The 17626-nt window shown below is 39.6% G+C and overlaps 1 protein-coding gene across 1 annotated transcript in view; it reads right to left on the reverse strand.

Moving 5' to 3' along the window:
- The window catches only part of IGF2BP3 (insulin like growth factor 2 mRNA binding protein 3), a 118568-nt gene that overhangs the window by 31620 nt on the left and 69322 nt on the right, over positions 1 to 17626 (reverse strand). Inside the window, exons 4-8 of the mRNA XM_051609524.1 lie at positions 13355 to 13406; positions 13196 to 13259; positions 3647 to 3931; positions 1335 to 1469; positions 648 to 770 (exon numbers count right to left, since the gene is read on the reverse strand). Of these exons, the coding sequence (XP_051465484.1) occupies positions 648 to 770; positions 1335 to 1469; positions 3647 to 3931; positions 13196 to 13259; positions 13355 to 13406 (659 nt within the window). The remainder of the gene's footprint in view (positions 1 to 647; positions 771 to 1334; positions 1470 to 3646; positions 3932 to 13195; positions 13260 to 13354; positions 13407 to 17626) is intronic.

A 17626-nucleotide genomic window follows, 5' to 3' on the forward strand; every position in this document is an offset into this window, starting at 1 on the left:
TACAGAGATGTTAATCTAATCAGTGATTTGTAGATTTCCAGTAAAGATGAAAACTGCTGTTTTATCTCTGCTAAATTTGAACAGGTCTCAGTTACCTTCACAAACTCTCAGATGAAAAGCTATTACTTTGAAGCAGACTAGTCAATGTATCCTAGTTTGGCTTCTAGTGACCAAGAGGGACAGAATTGCTACTAAAAATACTCTCTTCGGTATTCATTTGCTTTATTTCCTTCCCTTTTGCAAAAAACCCAAAAAATCTAATATATACCAGAAACTAAAACTTTACTAGTTTCACACATTTTCATACATAGCTCAGAACTGATACAGGCTTAGAGTTTAAAACACTCATCATTACACATGGTATACTATGTTAAAAACAACCTAAACTCAAAATATAGTCTAACACAGGCTCCACAAACCTATGCTATTTTTAGGCTTGCTCTTGACTAAGTTTACAATGAAGACTGTTTACATTAAATGTAACTGAGCTTAAGTAACAGTTTAATCCACACTATAGAAAGGTCTCTGAAAGCCTATTATCTCGGCCTTCAACACATGCATAATATTTTTGTAAAAACCCTGTACTTTAATGTACCACAGCAGCACTGCTGCTATCTCACCAAGAGATTAGGACATCAAAAACTTACGGAGATATCGTGATTTTAGTATCCGTGTCCTGTTCAATTTTCTTCAGGTTTCTTCCTTCTTTGCCTATAAGTCGGCCCACAAAGTTGTTATGCGCCAATATCTTCAAGGGAATTTCTTCTGTACTGTAATGCAGGTTACACTCAGTGAGACTTTTGGAGGCCAGAGTGTAAGTTTTTATGCATAAATTTTATTTTCATAGAAACATCTACAACTCCCATTTGCTTACACAGGTTTATACTTGATAAAGAACAAGTCCAAGTGCAATGACATTTTGGCACTATCACCTATAGCTTTGTAGTAACGTACTTGCTGAGTAAGTCACACTGAAGTAGCAAGAGCTGTTGGGAAGGAAAAAATATACCTTAAAAGCCTTTACTGAGAGCTCAGAACTTGTTAGGATTACTCTTATTAAAAGCTAGTAGTTACTCAAGAAACTTCAGTATTTGCCCCAGTCCACCTCAAAATCACAGCCAGACAATGGTTGAAAATATAGATGTGTGCTGGGGCTAATTAGGCAAGTAGCCAGTCCTGAAATGAAAAAAATTCTTAGTTCCTTTACCTACTTAAATATGGATAATGGCAACAAAGATTCACTTGTTAAAAATTCTAGAAGACTACTTCTTTAAATAGAGTCAATAAGAATTCAGAATTTGTAATGCCTCAACAATTAAATGCCTTTTACTCACAATTTAGTATCTTGAGCTTCCTTTTGCATGATCTCCATAATAATTTTACAAGCCGTTGAGCAGCCTTCAGGAGTTGAGTGGATGGTAATTGGTTTCTCAGCAGCACCTGCGTTCTCTTTACGATGAATATCAATTCTAGAAAGGAAAACACTAACTGTAACCATGCACTGTATGGCAAGCCTTGCATATTTCCAGCTCTCATTAAACTAATTTATCTAGACCTAATACTGACTACATTTAAGTGGCTTAATTTTGCAAAGTATACAACCACTTAAACATCTCCTAAACACTAATTTTTTGTGTGTTATAAAGCACCTCTCCTATCCTGATTTTACCAGCTAAACTCCATATTTGTGGACATTGGGATCTCTTTTCCTAATTAAACTCTTATCAAGGCATTTAGAGGAGTCATTATATTGACAGTCCGTAGTAAGCCACTGAAGACATTTCATCAAGCTTTCCCAATACTCTTATCCCTAGGCCAGTCTTTCCATTGATAATGATTGTGCAGGTACAGTAGTCAGGTTTTGTCCTACCTTGTCTTTTTTAATTACCTCAGCAGCAGAGTTTCCAAGCAGTTGTCTGCTAGCAACTAGCATCACAGTACTTGCATCCATCCTGAAGATTATTTTCCTATGCTTTTTAAGCCTAAAATTTTCCTGACATTACCTTTCCTCTAGTTCCACACACTACCACCCTTAAACTACCAGCCTTAGTCAACACTACGGTTTGTGTAGCTCTGGGAATTTGATAAAAACTATTTATAACCTGCACAAAGACAACGTCAAATGTTATTTGTCCTCTGCCAATAACTGTAGGTCATATACTCTTTCCTCCTCTTTTTTCTTCCTCCCCTCTCCCCCAAATCATATCCGTTTCCAAACTTAACAACCCCCCCATGCTGCTTTCTAATAAAACCCTCTTATTTTCTCCTGTTCTTTCTGATATTGAAAATTCACTTCGTTTCACGATACGACATTTTCTAAGAAGCTCATGGCAATCCTTTGCACAACTGGAAGTAGATGACATTTTTTTAATCCCCAAAACAATGAAAGCATCATTCTTAAAGTCAGACATCTGTGAAGTTAGCAACCTATGACTATTTCTGCTCTACCCAGCCTTCTTTTAAGAGATAAAATCTTTCCTTATGCTAATCTTCCAGGATTTTTGTAGTCTGAGAATTAGACATTTTACATATCATCTGAAAAATTGGTTGCCCGTAGGCAAAATACAACCACATCTCATCAGGACACCACAAATTTCCTAAATTTCTGTTGTTAAACAGCAAATAGCCTCCTGGTTGCAACATGCTAAAGCGAGGTTGAAAGGAACATCATGATAATCACAAGTTTGAGGGAGGAGAGGGAGCCTGTTAGTGTGGGGGTTTGTAATTAGAAAGAACTACTTTGTCCACATTAACTACTGTCAAAACTGAAGCCACCCACCCTTCCACCCCTCACACACAGCTCGTTTCCAGGTCCTGCTAGCTGTAACTACTGGGGGCTTGTACCAGTGTACTGCTGAAGGCAGGATCTTTCACTCTTAGGGGTATCCTGGAAGAATACTTTGAATAGAATCCCCACCTCCCCCCTGCCCCCAGCCCTGTATCTGCACTGAAGCATTCTTTATGGGTAAGGATTTAACATGCCCTGCAAACCATCTTCACCAGCACCTCTAGACCCTAGTTCTCTAAGCTTCTTAGGTCACTTATGAGCTTGCTTTCTGACTCCCTGTATTTCCTTAACTTGTGTTTTGGTGTGGTCTGCAACTTGATAGCACCAAATGTATTCACCAGAAACACATAGCCATGAGATGTTTAGGAGTATTAAGTGGAGATAGGAAGGTTCCTCCCCCTCAGACTGAAAACATAAATCTTAAGAATGCCCTAAATTAAACTGAAGCTAGAATAAGCTCTTAAATATTTGGGATGTTCCCCATGAACTCTGTGTCCCACAGACCAACATATTACAGCCCTTTCAGTTTCACATTTAGTGCCAGAATGGTATCAGTACATCAGTAAGCAATGTCTCCAGCATCAAGCACCATCCTATTATCATTGCGTAATTACAGGTTGTTGTTGGTTTGTGTTTTTTTTTTAAAAAACGGTTAAACATGGCAACTAGTATCCGAACATGTGTCAAAGACAGAATCCAGTCCTTAAATAAATCTTGCAAAAGATTTCACACTCACAGTTATCTTCACTTGCTCTCTGACCACACAGGCTAGTTGTGAAGTTTTACGAGTCTCCATTCACGTGGGAGACGAGAATATAACATTAAAGCTTATGATTACAGGTTTGTAAAATAACTTACTTGGACTGTGTTTGCTTTGTAATGTTTCTGATTGTCGCTCCTTCTTTCCCAATAATGGCTCCTACAAACTGTGTGGGAACCAGCATCCGCAGAGGAACATCTGATTGTGGTTTCTGCCTTGTGGTTGCACCAGGTGACCCTTGTCTTGGTGGACCTCTCTGTCCGAATCCACGTCTTCCCTGGGGATGTTGTTGTGGGGGTTGCTGGGCTGCCATTTCATCAGGGATGTACGCAACTTTCAAGGAATAGTTTTCAAGCTGAAACCCGTTCAGTTTTTCTATTGCTCTGTTTATTCGGAAAGGGGAGGAGAGAGGAGAGAAGTCCACAATCACATGCAGGGCCTTTTGAAATGACAAGTAATTCAGATAGACTTCTGCTCTCTTTAAATTGCATGACAAAGCAAAAATCCATTTCTAAGATGAAAAGTTAGATTCAAAATTCTCCAGTCAAGATTTTGATCATACAACATTTTCCTTTTTTTTTTTTTTAAATTCATCGTATTATGGACTACAAGTTAGTTCTTGCCTGCTCTGGTCTTCTGTGCACTTTAAAGGTTTTGCTGGTGCAACCCTACCAGCAAAACCTCACAGGAGACAGAGCTTATACACTCAAAAGCATTCTTTTGCCTGATTTAATTTAAATCAGTTTCCCAAACAGAATTAAAACTGCACCAGAGGGAAAACTTTTTAGCTGCTATCACAGCCCCTTCATTAGGGTTTTTGCCAGCACAGCTATTTGGTTGGAGTTTTTGCAATAACTGACATAGCTATGACAGGAAGAAAAAAAAAAAATTAAAGACATCTCCTTGATCATTCTCAGCATGAAGGCAAGCATTCAAAGCCAGTCAATAGCATCTGAAACATCACTTAAGTCCCACCTTACAACTTATCCACTAGCCATGTCATAAACAGGTTTAGAAGTTAACCAGGAAATTCAAGCCAATGGATTTGCTAAACTTTCCATAGATGCAAAGGTGTCAGTTGGTATTTAAATGATGTTTCAAGTTCTCTTGTGCTTTTAGGCAAAGCAGAGCCCTCTATTAAATGTAAGAGACATATTGCCAACATGCACACAATGCACTCGGCACTGAGGTCTGTCACACTGGATAACCACCTGGTTGCCCTGCTCTTCCTCTGTCCAGTCCCTCTTTCTAACCAAGGTGGGGCCAAATTTGCAAGTCCACTTGACCTGCCAGTCATCTACCCTTCATAGAAGGAGCACAACTCTAAACTTAAAAATGACACATTTCTGGAGGATAGATGATCTTCCACTCACAAACAGAACAGAGTCAGTACAATTCAAGATAAAGAAAACAGAAGGAATTACCACTGGTAAGCCAGTGGTATAAAATTTACACACTTGCCCAAGAACCACAGAATTGCTGGAGTTGGAAGGGACCTCTAGATATCATCTAGTCCAACTCTCCCATTGAAGTAGGATAACCTAGAGCACTTTACACAGGACTGTAACCAAGTGGGTTTTGAGTATCTCCAGAGATGGAGACTCCACCACCTCCCTGGGCAGCCTGTTCCACTGTTCAGTCACCCTCACTGGAAAGAAGTTTTTCCTCATATTTAAATGGAACTTCCTATGTTCCAGCTTGTACCCATTGCCCCTCGTCTGACACTGGGAACTACTGAGAAGAGCCTGTCTCCACCTTCCTTGCACCCACCCTTTAGATATTCAAATACATTGATAAGGTCTCCCCTCAGCCTTCTCATCTCCAGGCTAAAGAGTCCCAGCTCTTTCAGCCTTTCCTCATAAGAGAGATGCTCCAATCCCCCAGTCATCCTCACCACCCTCCTCTGGACTCTCTCCAGTAGCTCCCTGTCTCTCTTGAATCCAAAACTGGATGTGCTATTTGAGCTGTGGCCTCATCAGGGCAGAGTAGGGGGGAGAATGACCTCCCTTGACCTACTGGCCATACTCTTCCTTATGCAACCCGGAATTCCATTGGCCCTCTTGGCACTAAGGGGCACACTGCTGGCTCATGGATCATTTACTGTCTATCAGGACTCCCAGATCCTTCTCATCCAAACTGCTTTCCAGCAGATCCCCCCCTAACCTATACTGGTGCATGGGCTTCTTTCTTCCCAGGTGCAGGACCCTACACTTGCTCTTCTTGAACCTCTTGAGGTTCTTCTCTGCCCAACTCTCCAGCCTGTCCAAGTCATGCTGGCTGGCAGCACAGCCCTCTGGAGTGTCAGCCACCCCTCTCAATTTTGTATCAGCAAACTTGCTGAGGATACACTCTGTCCCCTCATCCAGATCACTGATGAACATGTTGAACAAGACTAAACCAAGTATTGATCCTTGGGGGACACCATTCGTTACTGGTCTCCAACTCAACCCCAATCTGTTGATCACCACCCTCTGAGATCTGTCACACAGCCAGATCTCAGTCCACCTCACTATCCACTCATCAAGCCCACTCTTCCTGAGTTTCCTAACAAGGATGTTATGGGAGACAGTATCTACCTTGCTGAAGTCAAGGTAGACAACATCCACTGCTCTCCCCTCATCTAGCCAGCCAGTAATGACATCATAGAAGGCAAACACCTTGGTGAAGCATGATATCCCTTGGGTGAATCCATGCTGACTCCTCCCAATGACATTCTTCACTTTCTCATGTTTTGTGATGGCATCCAGAATTATTTTTTCTAACACCTTACCAGGGACAGAGGTGAGACTAACAGGCCTGTAAGGACATTTCAAGTTTGCTACAGAATTATTCAGATTATCAGCAATAGGATACATCAATTTAAATGCCAGGCTTACCCTCGGATCAAAGTTTACTAAGGAATTATTTTTTAAAAATAAAATTTAAAAACACTAGTGGGAGGGAGAAGGTTTCCATCTCATATTAAAGAACTCCCCAACATTTCTTTTTAAAAAGCTCCAACCACCATATGTTCTGAAGCAAGGTCTCTGAAAATTAGACTTAATCTAGTATTTCAGCTCACGCACGTTTGCAGGCGGTTGCTGACAGTTTCCCAAATGCTACCCTCAGCAACTCTTTCACTCCTGCCTCTGCTGCAGAGACAAAGGATGATATGAGTCAACCACCTAGATTTTTCAAGGGTAGCCGGTGAAAAGTACAATTCATCTCCTAGGTGTTTCATTTGACAGTCTGGGTCTCAAGCAGCTGTTGAAGCTGAGCAGCAGCTTTGCAAGCAAGAAGCGGTATATGGGTACTGAGGATAACATGACCCTCATCTCCCAGGGGCTGAACCAGCATCCTTGAAATACTCTGGTCAGACAGTAAAGAGATTATGAGAAAGAAAACTAATTCATGGCTTTGGAGCAGTGTTTAACAAGGGCTGGTAATAAATAAGACCCAAAGCAATGCCACTGAACAACAAGGAAAGCAAAAATATTGAATAACTGATCACTGCTCATTAAATACTTCTGTTCACCAAATGAGACACGGGTCCTTTGGGAACCAAGCAGGACTGTAATTGCTCCCATAACAGAAGAATCTCTTAGAGCATATGGCAAAAGACAATTGGATTAAAAGATGCTGAGGCTATTTCAAAGCTGACATTTCTTAACTTTTATTCCATGAACTCTGAATTTTGTTACACAGAAGCCCTTTTTTACAAACAGTAAGGGCAGTGAGCAGCAGGAGTAGTGAAACTTGCATTCCTATGGATTTGTATCTCAAGTTTTCCCTTCTGCATAGATTTCCAATGCCTAACAGGCATGATGTGTCTCTCCATGGAGATGCTATCTAGGAAAGGGGTCTGAAGCCTTTTAATTTTATGCAGTCTGAACCTACTAAGTTCTTGTTGGTTGGAATCAGACCTCAATATATTGGAGAGATGAGCACCAACCATTTCACAAACATACTGGTGGGCTCCAGATTGACATCCATCCCAGCTCATTCCTTTCTGTGCATTCATTTGACAAGTTCAGACATGACCTCTTTCCCAAATTGCTTCAGTCTACTCTGGCTTTAAAACATCTTAGACCAGTACTCAGCTCTAATACAAAACCTCACATTAAATCAGTTCACAAGGCTTTGTACTCTTCCTTAGAGGTGATAGAAGAGGAAAAGACTAGTCTTTTTGTTTGCAGCCTAGCTACATACCTATCACATTTTCTCAACAAACATTATACAGAAATAACTGGTGTATATATATATACACACACCCTACTTTTCCTGGAAAGAAGACTGGAATTCTTCTACTAAGAACAACTTATAAATTGCTAAATGATTCTACATGATTATAAGTACCTTAAATTCAAAGCAAACTGAAGAAAGTTCTTTTGCCTTTGTGGAAAATCAATTATGCCAGCAGTGAACAATCCCTGGCTGCCAAAACCATATGATGACATGGAAAAACAATACACTAAAAAATACTGGATGTGTTGTTTTTGAGCAAATATTTGAAGGAAAATCTTCTTTAAAGTCCACTTCTCTAGCTACTAGAGATACTACAGTATCTGTAGTAGTGTAGTACTGTGTCCTAGATTCTATAGTATACTTGTTTAAATTAGTCTAGGTATTTAAAGATAAAAGCTTAAAATAACTAAGTCATGCTCTGAGTCAGAGTTCTCTGTATTTTACAAGACTCATTTTATAAGTTGGCTTGTTCAAGAGATAAGCCAGAAAAAAGAGTGTATAATTAAATGCTGCTCTCTCAGGCCATTTGTGGAACCGACATTTTCTGGGTAGGTGGTCCCACACTCTGCATGAATTTTCAGTGATGCAGCAAACTCCAAAAAAAGCATTGACTGACCACTTTGGGAACTCAAGGCCCCAAACCACAGTAAAGCCATCTCTGTGTTTCTACCAAGACATGTGTCTTCCCAAACAGGGCTGGGGGGGTCTCCTTCCATGACACCCAGTTAATAAAGGCCATGCATGTCACATAAGTCAGGGGACACTACTAGTACTTACTGAAACAATACACGAACCATCTTTTACATAAGGGTTAAAAACCTTTAGAGACACTTAATGAGGACAAAGATGGAGAACAAAAAAAAGCAGTAAACTTCCTCATTAAGAGGCACCCTCCTCCCCCACATCTTTAAAAATTAATAGGTAGTCCAAATGGAAAATATTTGTTTCATATAGCAGCAAGAGTTGGTTTACAGAAATCTCAGTGTATTTCAGAATTTTTTTATAAAACAATTCATTAAGAGACTGCAGTCACTATTGCCTGTGCTCTCTGCTAAGATGTATAGCAGCTTAGCTTATATTCACATGCCACCTGCTCAAAAGGGGATTCCTACATAAAAACAAAACCTTTAAACAAATATTTTGTAAATGGATCACTTGAGTTTTTCCTATCAAAATGATATCTCTCCACTGTCCTCTCATGAGCTCTCTGAGACAATGTTTGCCCAGCCTTCTCCCTTCTGATGCTAGTGGAGGTTAAATATCCTAGATAAATGAATACAGTAAAAGCAGAGTCTTGTGTTGAAGATCATTCATCCATTGATAGGGTGATGACACTAAGCACTAGATGGAGAACATATTTCACTCCCACGTGCAGCTTGTACATACACCTCTCTTTTTTCCTCCCTGAACAGATACATTTGCATACTGAGAAGACATGTATACATGGTAATTTTTCTCTGGCATAACAGTGTCTTTCTGCATTAGATAAAAATACAGTTTTCATTAGTATTTCTGAAAATAAAAAACAGAAAAAAATATCAAAGCTTATCATACACCTCTGAATTTTCAGTATTATTGTTCCTATGGCAGCATTAGCTCTGAGCCATGATGGCATGTAAAAATATTAGTTACATGAACTCTTACTCATTCATCAGTGATACTACATGTTCTGTGCACAAACAGCTTTAAGCTGCATTGGAAGGGTAAAAAAAATTGTTCCTCTCTGCAAGTTTTCTAATTAAAAGATGACCACTAGTGTCACAATACTCAAAGTAACATACCTACCTATATCTGCAAAGACACGCATCTGAGCTATTCACATTATAGCTTGAAGTTAAGCTACACCACAGGTTGAGACACGACCAACATATACCTCAACCCTGAGCTAAAAAAAAACCAAACCAACCAAACAAAAAAAACACCACAAAAAAAAAACACCAAAAGAAAAACACCACCTAGCCCCATACAAAAACAATACACACCCACTGCATATATGTGAGGCAGACTTCTCACAAAATTTCCATTCCAAAAACCTGGGTAGAGCTAAATCCTGTAGCATGCACTAGAGGCTTACACACTGGAATATTCTAGGGAGTGAAAGAGAAGGTGGTGCAACTCTTGATTGCAACAGCCATCATTCAGGTGGCAGCACATTAGAAGGACACAGTCAGCAGTCGGGGATCAGTACATGGAGAAGAGGGGGTGCCCCATGGCAAGCAGGTCCCAAGCTGACCCCAGGACCTCCATGCTGCTGGTTGGGTTGTTCAAACTGAACTCTGGGCTACAGGCACTGCCACTGGCCCTCTCAATTCCTCTCTTCAAAGTATTGCATAACCCACTGTGACATTCAGTAATTAGCTGTGCCCCAACAGTGTGCACATGCTTTGTAAGGCCCTCTCAAATTCCTAGAAAGGATGGCAGCAGGGGATCTCTCCAACAACTGTGTTGAAGCAACTCCCTCCTCCCAAGTACCTACAGGAGAGGAGGGATGGTGTCACAGAGATGCCCCAGCAGTCCTAGACTTCTCCTTACTACCCACAGCCTCAGAGAGCAGAGGGTGGTTTCCCCAGCCGTGTGCACAGCTTCCCTCAAGCAACCTGACCTGCTACACTGGCTCCCATCCTCTGGCCACACAAAGATGAGGAGCAGCACCTTGTTTTTCCAAGTCAGCCTCACACCTGTACAGCTAGGGAAGAGAGGCATGACTACAACAGGTCAAAGCCAAGAGCCTTCCACTCCAACTAGAGGTCAGTAAGTGTGCATGTCTCAGATTTTTGCTCTGTCCAAGACATACTTCTTAAAAGGACTACAGCATTCTTCACCAAGTTCAGTTTCTAAGTTGATTTTGGATGCAGCCCATATTGAATATGCCATAACTGCAGTACTAGCCCAGAGAAAACAAATCTCTGCCACAGCAATTAGACTTCCAAGACAGAAAAAGGCTCAGTTTCCCAGCTGTGTGGAACCAGAAGTTCTGTTCAGAAGTAACATCCTCCAAACAATGCATACCACACTTGCTTAGAACTGCTTATCAAAAACATCTCCATTTTGCATATACAGCTCCTTCACCACACAGCATCACCAGTACACACTCCAACAGGCACAGCAATGCCATGCAGTCTATCCAGCAAAGAAGAAGCCAACTTGGTATGTTGTGTCAGCCAGCACTTCTGAGATTGTGCGTGTTGCAAAAAGTGCAGAAAAGACCCTATAAGGTCTGTATGTGGTGGGACAGAAAGCAATGTCACAGTGTTTGCTCCAAAACTCAAGGCTAAAAGCATCAGTTACCCTAGACTGCTAAATTTCAAAATACAAAACTTATCAGCTGCTGATTCTCAACAACTCTAAATAGCTTTTGATTAACTCAGTTCTTCTTACTTCCTGTACTGCACATGCTGACCAACATTTGAGCAACGTTGCCTTTTATCAGCTCTCATATACCACTTCTCCTCCATGGCCACTGCTGTCCACCACAGCCAGTTCCAAAAAGCAAAGCTAGGTCATGTCTGGGAAAACCTTTCAACTGAAACTCCACCATAGTCACTATGGAAAAGCCATATTCATATATTGGTCGTGTAGCAATTCTTCATTGCCATTTCTCACAGGTTTTTTTTCCTAGAAAAACTGCTATTCGGCAAATTCTTCTCTTTGGGGTTTCTATGTGGTTGTAAGGTTGCATTCTGAACCCAGTCAATCTGAACGAACACTTTCTGTACAGAAAACGGACTCAAACCCTTAGAAAAGGCAGTGTCCACATAAAACCCTACACAAAGCCAAAATCAAGGCTCTTCCCCTTGTCCTACCTGTTCAAGGCAACCAAACTCTATGTCATTCAACCTGCATTGCTTCAGGTCCTCCCTCAACATTCATTCTGAATGCTAACTCAAGATCTTTTTAGCTACTGTCATGTGATTTACCTTGCAAAACTGTATCAGACACTTCTTCAGTCTTGGCTTACCTCAGCATTTCTTCAGGATGGACTTTAAAATTAAACAAGTACAGTTTGAGGAGTGACAAACTGTGCATTGTTTTCAACTTCAGAAGAGAGTGCACAAGTCCAGGAACCCACATCACAGATGACTAACAGTGCAAAAATATGTATCATGCTTCCTTCCAAGGTATTTTAAGTACTTCCTTACATTTTCAAAGAAGGAACTGGCACATGTAGAATTATTTTTAACTATTCACCATAGGTTTTTCAGCACTAGAAATTTTCTTTAATTGATGAGCACCAGAATTAAAAACAACAGAAGAACCTGAGGAAGAGCTTGGTGAATGATTCAGGTTTTGAGAAAAGTTAAACAATGAATTCAAGGAAAGCAGTTTCCTTCAGCTCCAGTGTACACAAGAGGCACCACTGACACAAGTTTCCCATCACATTTGCTTAGAATGCACTAACAAGTAACCTAACACTTTGAAAAATTAAATACATATGCTGAATTCGAGTTACACAGAAGTCATAACTGCTTAATTATATGTACAAATATTATTTCATTTGTAATTTTGAATTAATGCATACCATAAGCATAACTCTGCATCTTAACTGTTGATTTTAGTTAGCCACAAGGTGGCAGAAATTTCAAAGTTAAAATAAAGATCATTGTAGGCTCTTCCCTGGGTTTGATTTTGCCTAATTTGCTACAGCTAGATAGAAGCAGAAAATGTGTTATGTCACTTGATTCAACATTAAGGAATATGTAAGTTCTTTTTCTACATGTGGTAGAAAAGCAAAATTAAGCTTACAGCATAATACATGAATGTTTAAAGGAAAAGAATATACACAAACACTTATTAAGAAAGTAAAGCATTAAATATGTAGTTTTAATATCAACAGTTATCAACTACTGAAAAATATAAGCAAGCATAGAATACATGGCCTAATGTTCTAAAAGCCCAAATAAATTATTTTAGGTACTTGGATTATGACTATTTCTGTGTTCCAAAGCAACACCAGATTTAAAAAAAAATAAATCTTAAGGGAAAATCATGACAAAATAACAGAAGCCAATTGGAGAAGAATGCAGATGCAACCCGAAGACAGACATAGAAAAACACACCACTGTATAAGAGCATCACAAAACTTTTATAAAACACAGCTAAAAATTAAGCCACAACTCCTGTCTTCAGTCACTAGCAATTCACTAACTTCCTGCCCTTCTCAGTCCAATAATTTTACCCAAATTTTCAACTTTCAAAGTTATTAATTTTTAATCAGCATGCAGGAAAAATTTGACAAAAAAAACAGAAAACTAAGGCAAAGTACCCAAGACTTTGCAAGAGGAAAACAGAGGCTTACTTAAAAGTTGATACTTACATGATCATTTTATTGATCAATTAATCAGAAGTGAGGTTACATAAAAAATTGCAACAACATTAATTCCAAAATTTGTTATCCAACAACAGCAAGTAAATAAGATACTTACTGTCTAGCCTGATCCTTATTGCCATATGTTACATTTACAACTGCAGTCTCCGTGTCAGTGTTCACTAGAGAGGAAAAAGCAATGAAAAAATAAGGTTAAGTTCAATGTGCACTCACTTCCCACTACAAATTTAAAGGCAATTTGAGAGTAGAGCTGTACCTTGCTCACAGTTCTCCACTGTTCCATACTGAGCTAACAAACTGTCCAGCACCTATCAAGAGGGGGAAAAAAATAAATATTTCAATTTCAAAACAGAACAAAAAAGCCTGTAAAACCACTAAAATCTGTAGTAATTTTATCAGAACCTATAGTATTCAAGACATGCTTTGAGAAGGTAGAAATGCTAATTGTTTTTTTAAAAACAAGCACACATTGCTTGCTTTCTTACAACAGAAAAATCTGCATTTAAAATCTCATGAGTGTGAAAATACAGAACATAACTCCAAGAAGTCACACTGCGCTCTAAGTCCCAAACTTTGAAAGTAAGCCTTCAAATCACCTGTTCTCAGACTGGGCTACAAGCAAAGGCAGAACAAATTAAATAGCAGCAAATCTGGAATGAAATGTTTCCATGTAACCCAAATACATCTACATATAACTTTGTCACTTGCTTTGCTTGTGTATTTTTTCCCCAATACACACAAGCAGTACATAAAAATATCTTACTCTCTTATTTCATGGAGGCTTGCCTACACAAGTCAGTTAACCAGGATAACCAGAACATCAAGAGCTGTTCCACAGTATTTTGACAGTTTTCCCAAAAAACCTTTCCAGGGGAACCACGTGCAACTGTATCTTCACAATTATTTGAAAGTCACAATTAATTTGGCATTTGGTAGAAAGCTAGGAAGAAACAGGTAAAAATGTATGACAAGCAGCAAGGGAATATTGAACAAAGTAGCTGTATTTGGCATAATTTTATTCTAGTCAAATGGAAGATGAAGAAGAGGCATGAAACAATAAGACTTTAAAGAAAATATGTCATAATACTCCAGTAAAAAAAAAAATACACACAGTTGTATTGCTTCTAAAATTCACATGGTATATACTTTGTCTTTTCTAGTGAGAAACAATGTCCCAGAAAACAGTGACTATGTCAGTAGTTAGTGCAGAACACAAGTACATCATTGTGATTTGTTACATCCTAATGTTCTGCCTCAAGAATTAAAATGATGCTGGATAAGTTTCCAATTTACATCAGAAGTGAAAAAGTAAACTTGTAATTCTTGTGACTGAAGCACCATTCTTCACTTTAGTTATTCTCTTCAGGCAAAATGTGAGCATGAAAGGGAGGAAACCCTTTTGGGAAAGGAAGGAAACAAGGAAACAAGGACAGAAGAAAGTTAGGCATAAAAACGTATCTGTGCAGCTCCTCCTTGCAGTACGTTTCCACTTGCCAAAACCAGCAACTAAATGCACACAAAAACCCAGTTCGTAAACACATAAAATTCAGAGTCTAAATCCTCATGAGATTAAGAATTCTAAATCATAACTTCTTAACGTACCATATACTTTTACTACAATATAAAATTTTTTTAAAGATGAATTGCAGTTTATATGCCCAAACTTAATGACAACTTACAGAAGTGTAATTTCCGATCTTTACCACCTATTAAAATTGAAATTTCACCTAGACATTTCACAGGTAATATTTCAAACCAGGTATTTAAAAGGCAATGCACTGCTCACCAAGTTTGAGCAACGCATTACTACTTCTAACTGCAGAATTTCCCCATCCTTCTTGTATAGGGTCTAGTAAGATTTCTTGGCAACAGTTTTGTTTGCACAGACAAGTTGTTAATTGTCCTCTCCTCCTACAAGTAGAGATTAGCCTAGTTTGAAAGTCTGCCTTTTCAGTCTCCTAAGCCATTTTTTCTGCTGCTCCGCAGATCTGACAATTTGAAGCTAAGAAAGTTTGCTCTGAAATTTACTAATACTGAAGCAGAGATGCTCCAGGGGAATAAAATAAATTAAAAGTCTGTGGAAAATCCTTTTAAGACAATTGAAACGTTGACACAGGCAAGTGGGAGAGTTGCAAGGATTTACAGGCCTGCAGCCGTGCCTCCACACAAGCCGGGAGAGTCACCACATATGATTAGAGGAAAAGCTTCATCATAGACAGCTTAAGTGGTAATTGTGCCTCCACTGAAATCAACGGCTGAACGGAATCTCGGGTGGGGTCAAGAATTTAAAACAAAAAAAGCAAAAGCATGTTGCTGGCTGGGAGACCCATTCCGAGATGTTTACTTGAAACAGGATACTGCAGAGTTCATTAGTCTGATAAAGCAATTTCTTTGTCCCTACGGTATGTCAACACGCATGCCATGTTACACAGCTGACTGTACTAGTGTGAGCTAACGTCTTCATTTAGCTATGACAGGGGCTTTTTTCATGTCCACTCTGCCCCAAAGCTGCATCATTGAAGAAAATAACAGTATTTCACTTTCATCCTTAACCATACAGGAAGACAGCAAAGCTGAAATGCCAGAGATACAACAAGACTTTACTGGATAAAAATTAACCAGTATTTCCATATTAAATTTACATTCTGGGCTAAGGATACCTTTACATACCCACTTATTAAAGGGACCAGCTTCACCAAGAAAAGGAATGCTTTGTAGCTGAATATATAGCTGAAATATGCTTTAAAGATACTACGTTCTCTCTAAAAACTACTACTTCCAATGTGTTTCTGATCAGCCATCAAACACCTCTCAAAACACCAGCCTTGCATCTGCTCTAGGAAGCCTAAGGACCAAAAGGCTCTTCTACCATTAATGCAGAGGAGTAGCCCAGGATGGCACATTCAGCATCCCACAGCTCTTCACCAGGAGTTCTCCACTTAAGCTGCTTCTTAATCCTCTTTCTGAGCCATCTCAGTCAGAGACAGTGTCCATCTGGGCTTTAATCCAACCAATTCAAGTTCCTGTGTTTTAAGAGTTAGTTTACTGAACAGGTTTGTGAGAAGTTTCCTCCAAGGACTGGAGCTTTCTTTAACTGAAAGGAGAAACACTCCTCTTGGATCAAAGACAGTTGCTCTCTGCAGCACTAGCCTTAGTAGACAGTTGTATTTTCATTACCAGGAGCCTCACATAGCAAGATTTTACATGTTATCAAGATCCCAGGGGTAGCCTTTTAACCAAGCTGCATTTAAAAAGCACCAATAAAAAGTATCAGCAGAAGGTGGGGTTATATTCTTGTGTGTGTGAGGAGCAAGCTTCAAAGTGGGAGAAGAGCTGATCCAGTTGGGAGAAGTCATTGCGATTGAATTCAAAGCAAGATCCTTTATTGTGACTCACTTTCAAAACACAGAACTCAGCTCCTCCAGGTGTATCTTGCTTCACATGTATTGACTGCAACAGCCAGTTTTTATTCCCATCCTTCATCTGTTCGTATTTCTCTTCACACTGTCTTTTCCTTCTCCCCAGTTTTTTTATCTAGCCCAAAGCCTCTAGTTCTGCTGCAAAACAAACATGTTTTGTTTAAGCTGCTCTTCCGTAACACCCTTCTTGTACAGCCTGGTTGGGCAATCAGAACAAAATTCAAAGCCAAGTCAGTGGTGCAGCAGCAATTCTGATGAGCAGCTGAAAAGTTTATTTGTACAAATATTTAATCTAAGCTAGAAAGAAAGTCTTTCCTTTCCTTGAACTCTCCTTCTAGCAGTTGTCTAAATTGGGTCTCCTGCTCTCGTTATAGCACAGATGTCTCTCTCACAAAAAGCTGCAGTCTTATACTGTGGACTTTCATTCATCAGGCTCTAAAAGCCAATTCTGACTTCATTATAAACAGCATTACCCTACACCAAGCCCCACAAATCAAGGCTGCTTTACACGGAAAAAAGAAAGAAGAAAACATTACTCCTCAGCAGAGCCAAGAGCAAGAAGCACACATTAACGTATCCTGGTTCTCATGCAGATTTCACAGGTTAAGAAATACCACCTCTGAACAAACCAGAACAGTTGTTTTCTGCACTTTCAGAACAGAATATTTCATCCACACCACCTTATAGTTCTGTAGGATTTCTGCCCTAAACTATAAGCAAATTAGTCTCAAGACATCTGGTTCATAAGCACAGTTACCCCTACTGTTTCTCTTGCACACGCACTTGGCAATGGGAACTTCACAGTGGTTCTGTGGAACCTGAAGTTTTCTCCTCCACTCATGTAGTGCAAATCCAGTAGAGCACCACCCTTACTTTCATGACTCATGTAATATTGATTGGTAGTTAAAATTAGACAACTGAAATCACAAATAGTGGAGGCAGAGAGGCAGGGGATTAGGCTCATTCAGTAAAAGACCACGTGGAAATTTTTGGCTGCAAAGACTGAGTGTTCTGAGTGATTTCACACACACAAAAAAAGGGGAGGGGAGTAGGCCAGGCAACAATATGAGGAAGAGAAGAAGTTGTTAGTGCAAGTGGCTTTTCGATTT

Source organism: Apus apus, chromosome 2, assembly GCF_020740795.1.
Source record: "Apus apus isolate bApuApu2 chromosome 2, bApuApu2.pri.cur, whole genome shotgun sequence".
NCBI classification, from domain to species: domain Eukaryota; kingdom Metazoa; phylum Chordata; class Aves; order Apodiformes; family Apodidae; genus Apus; species Apus apus.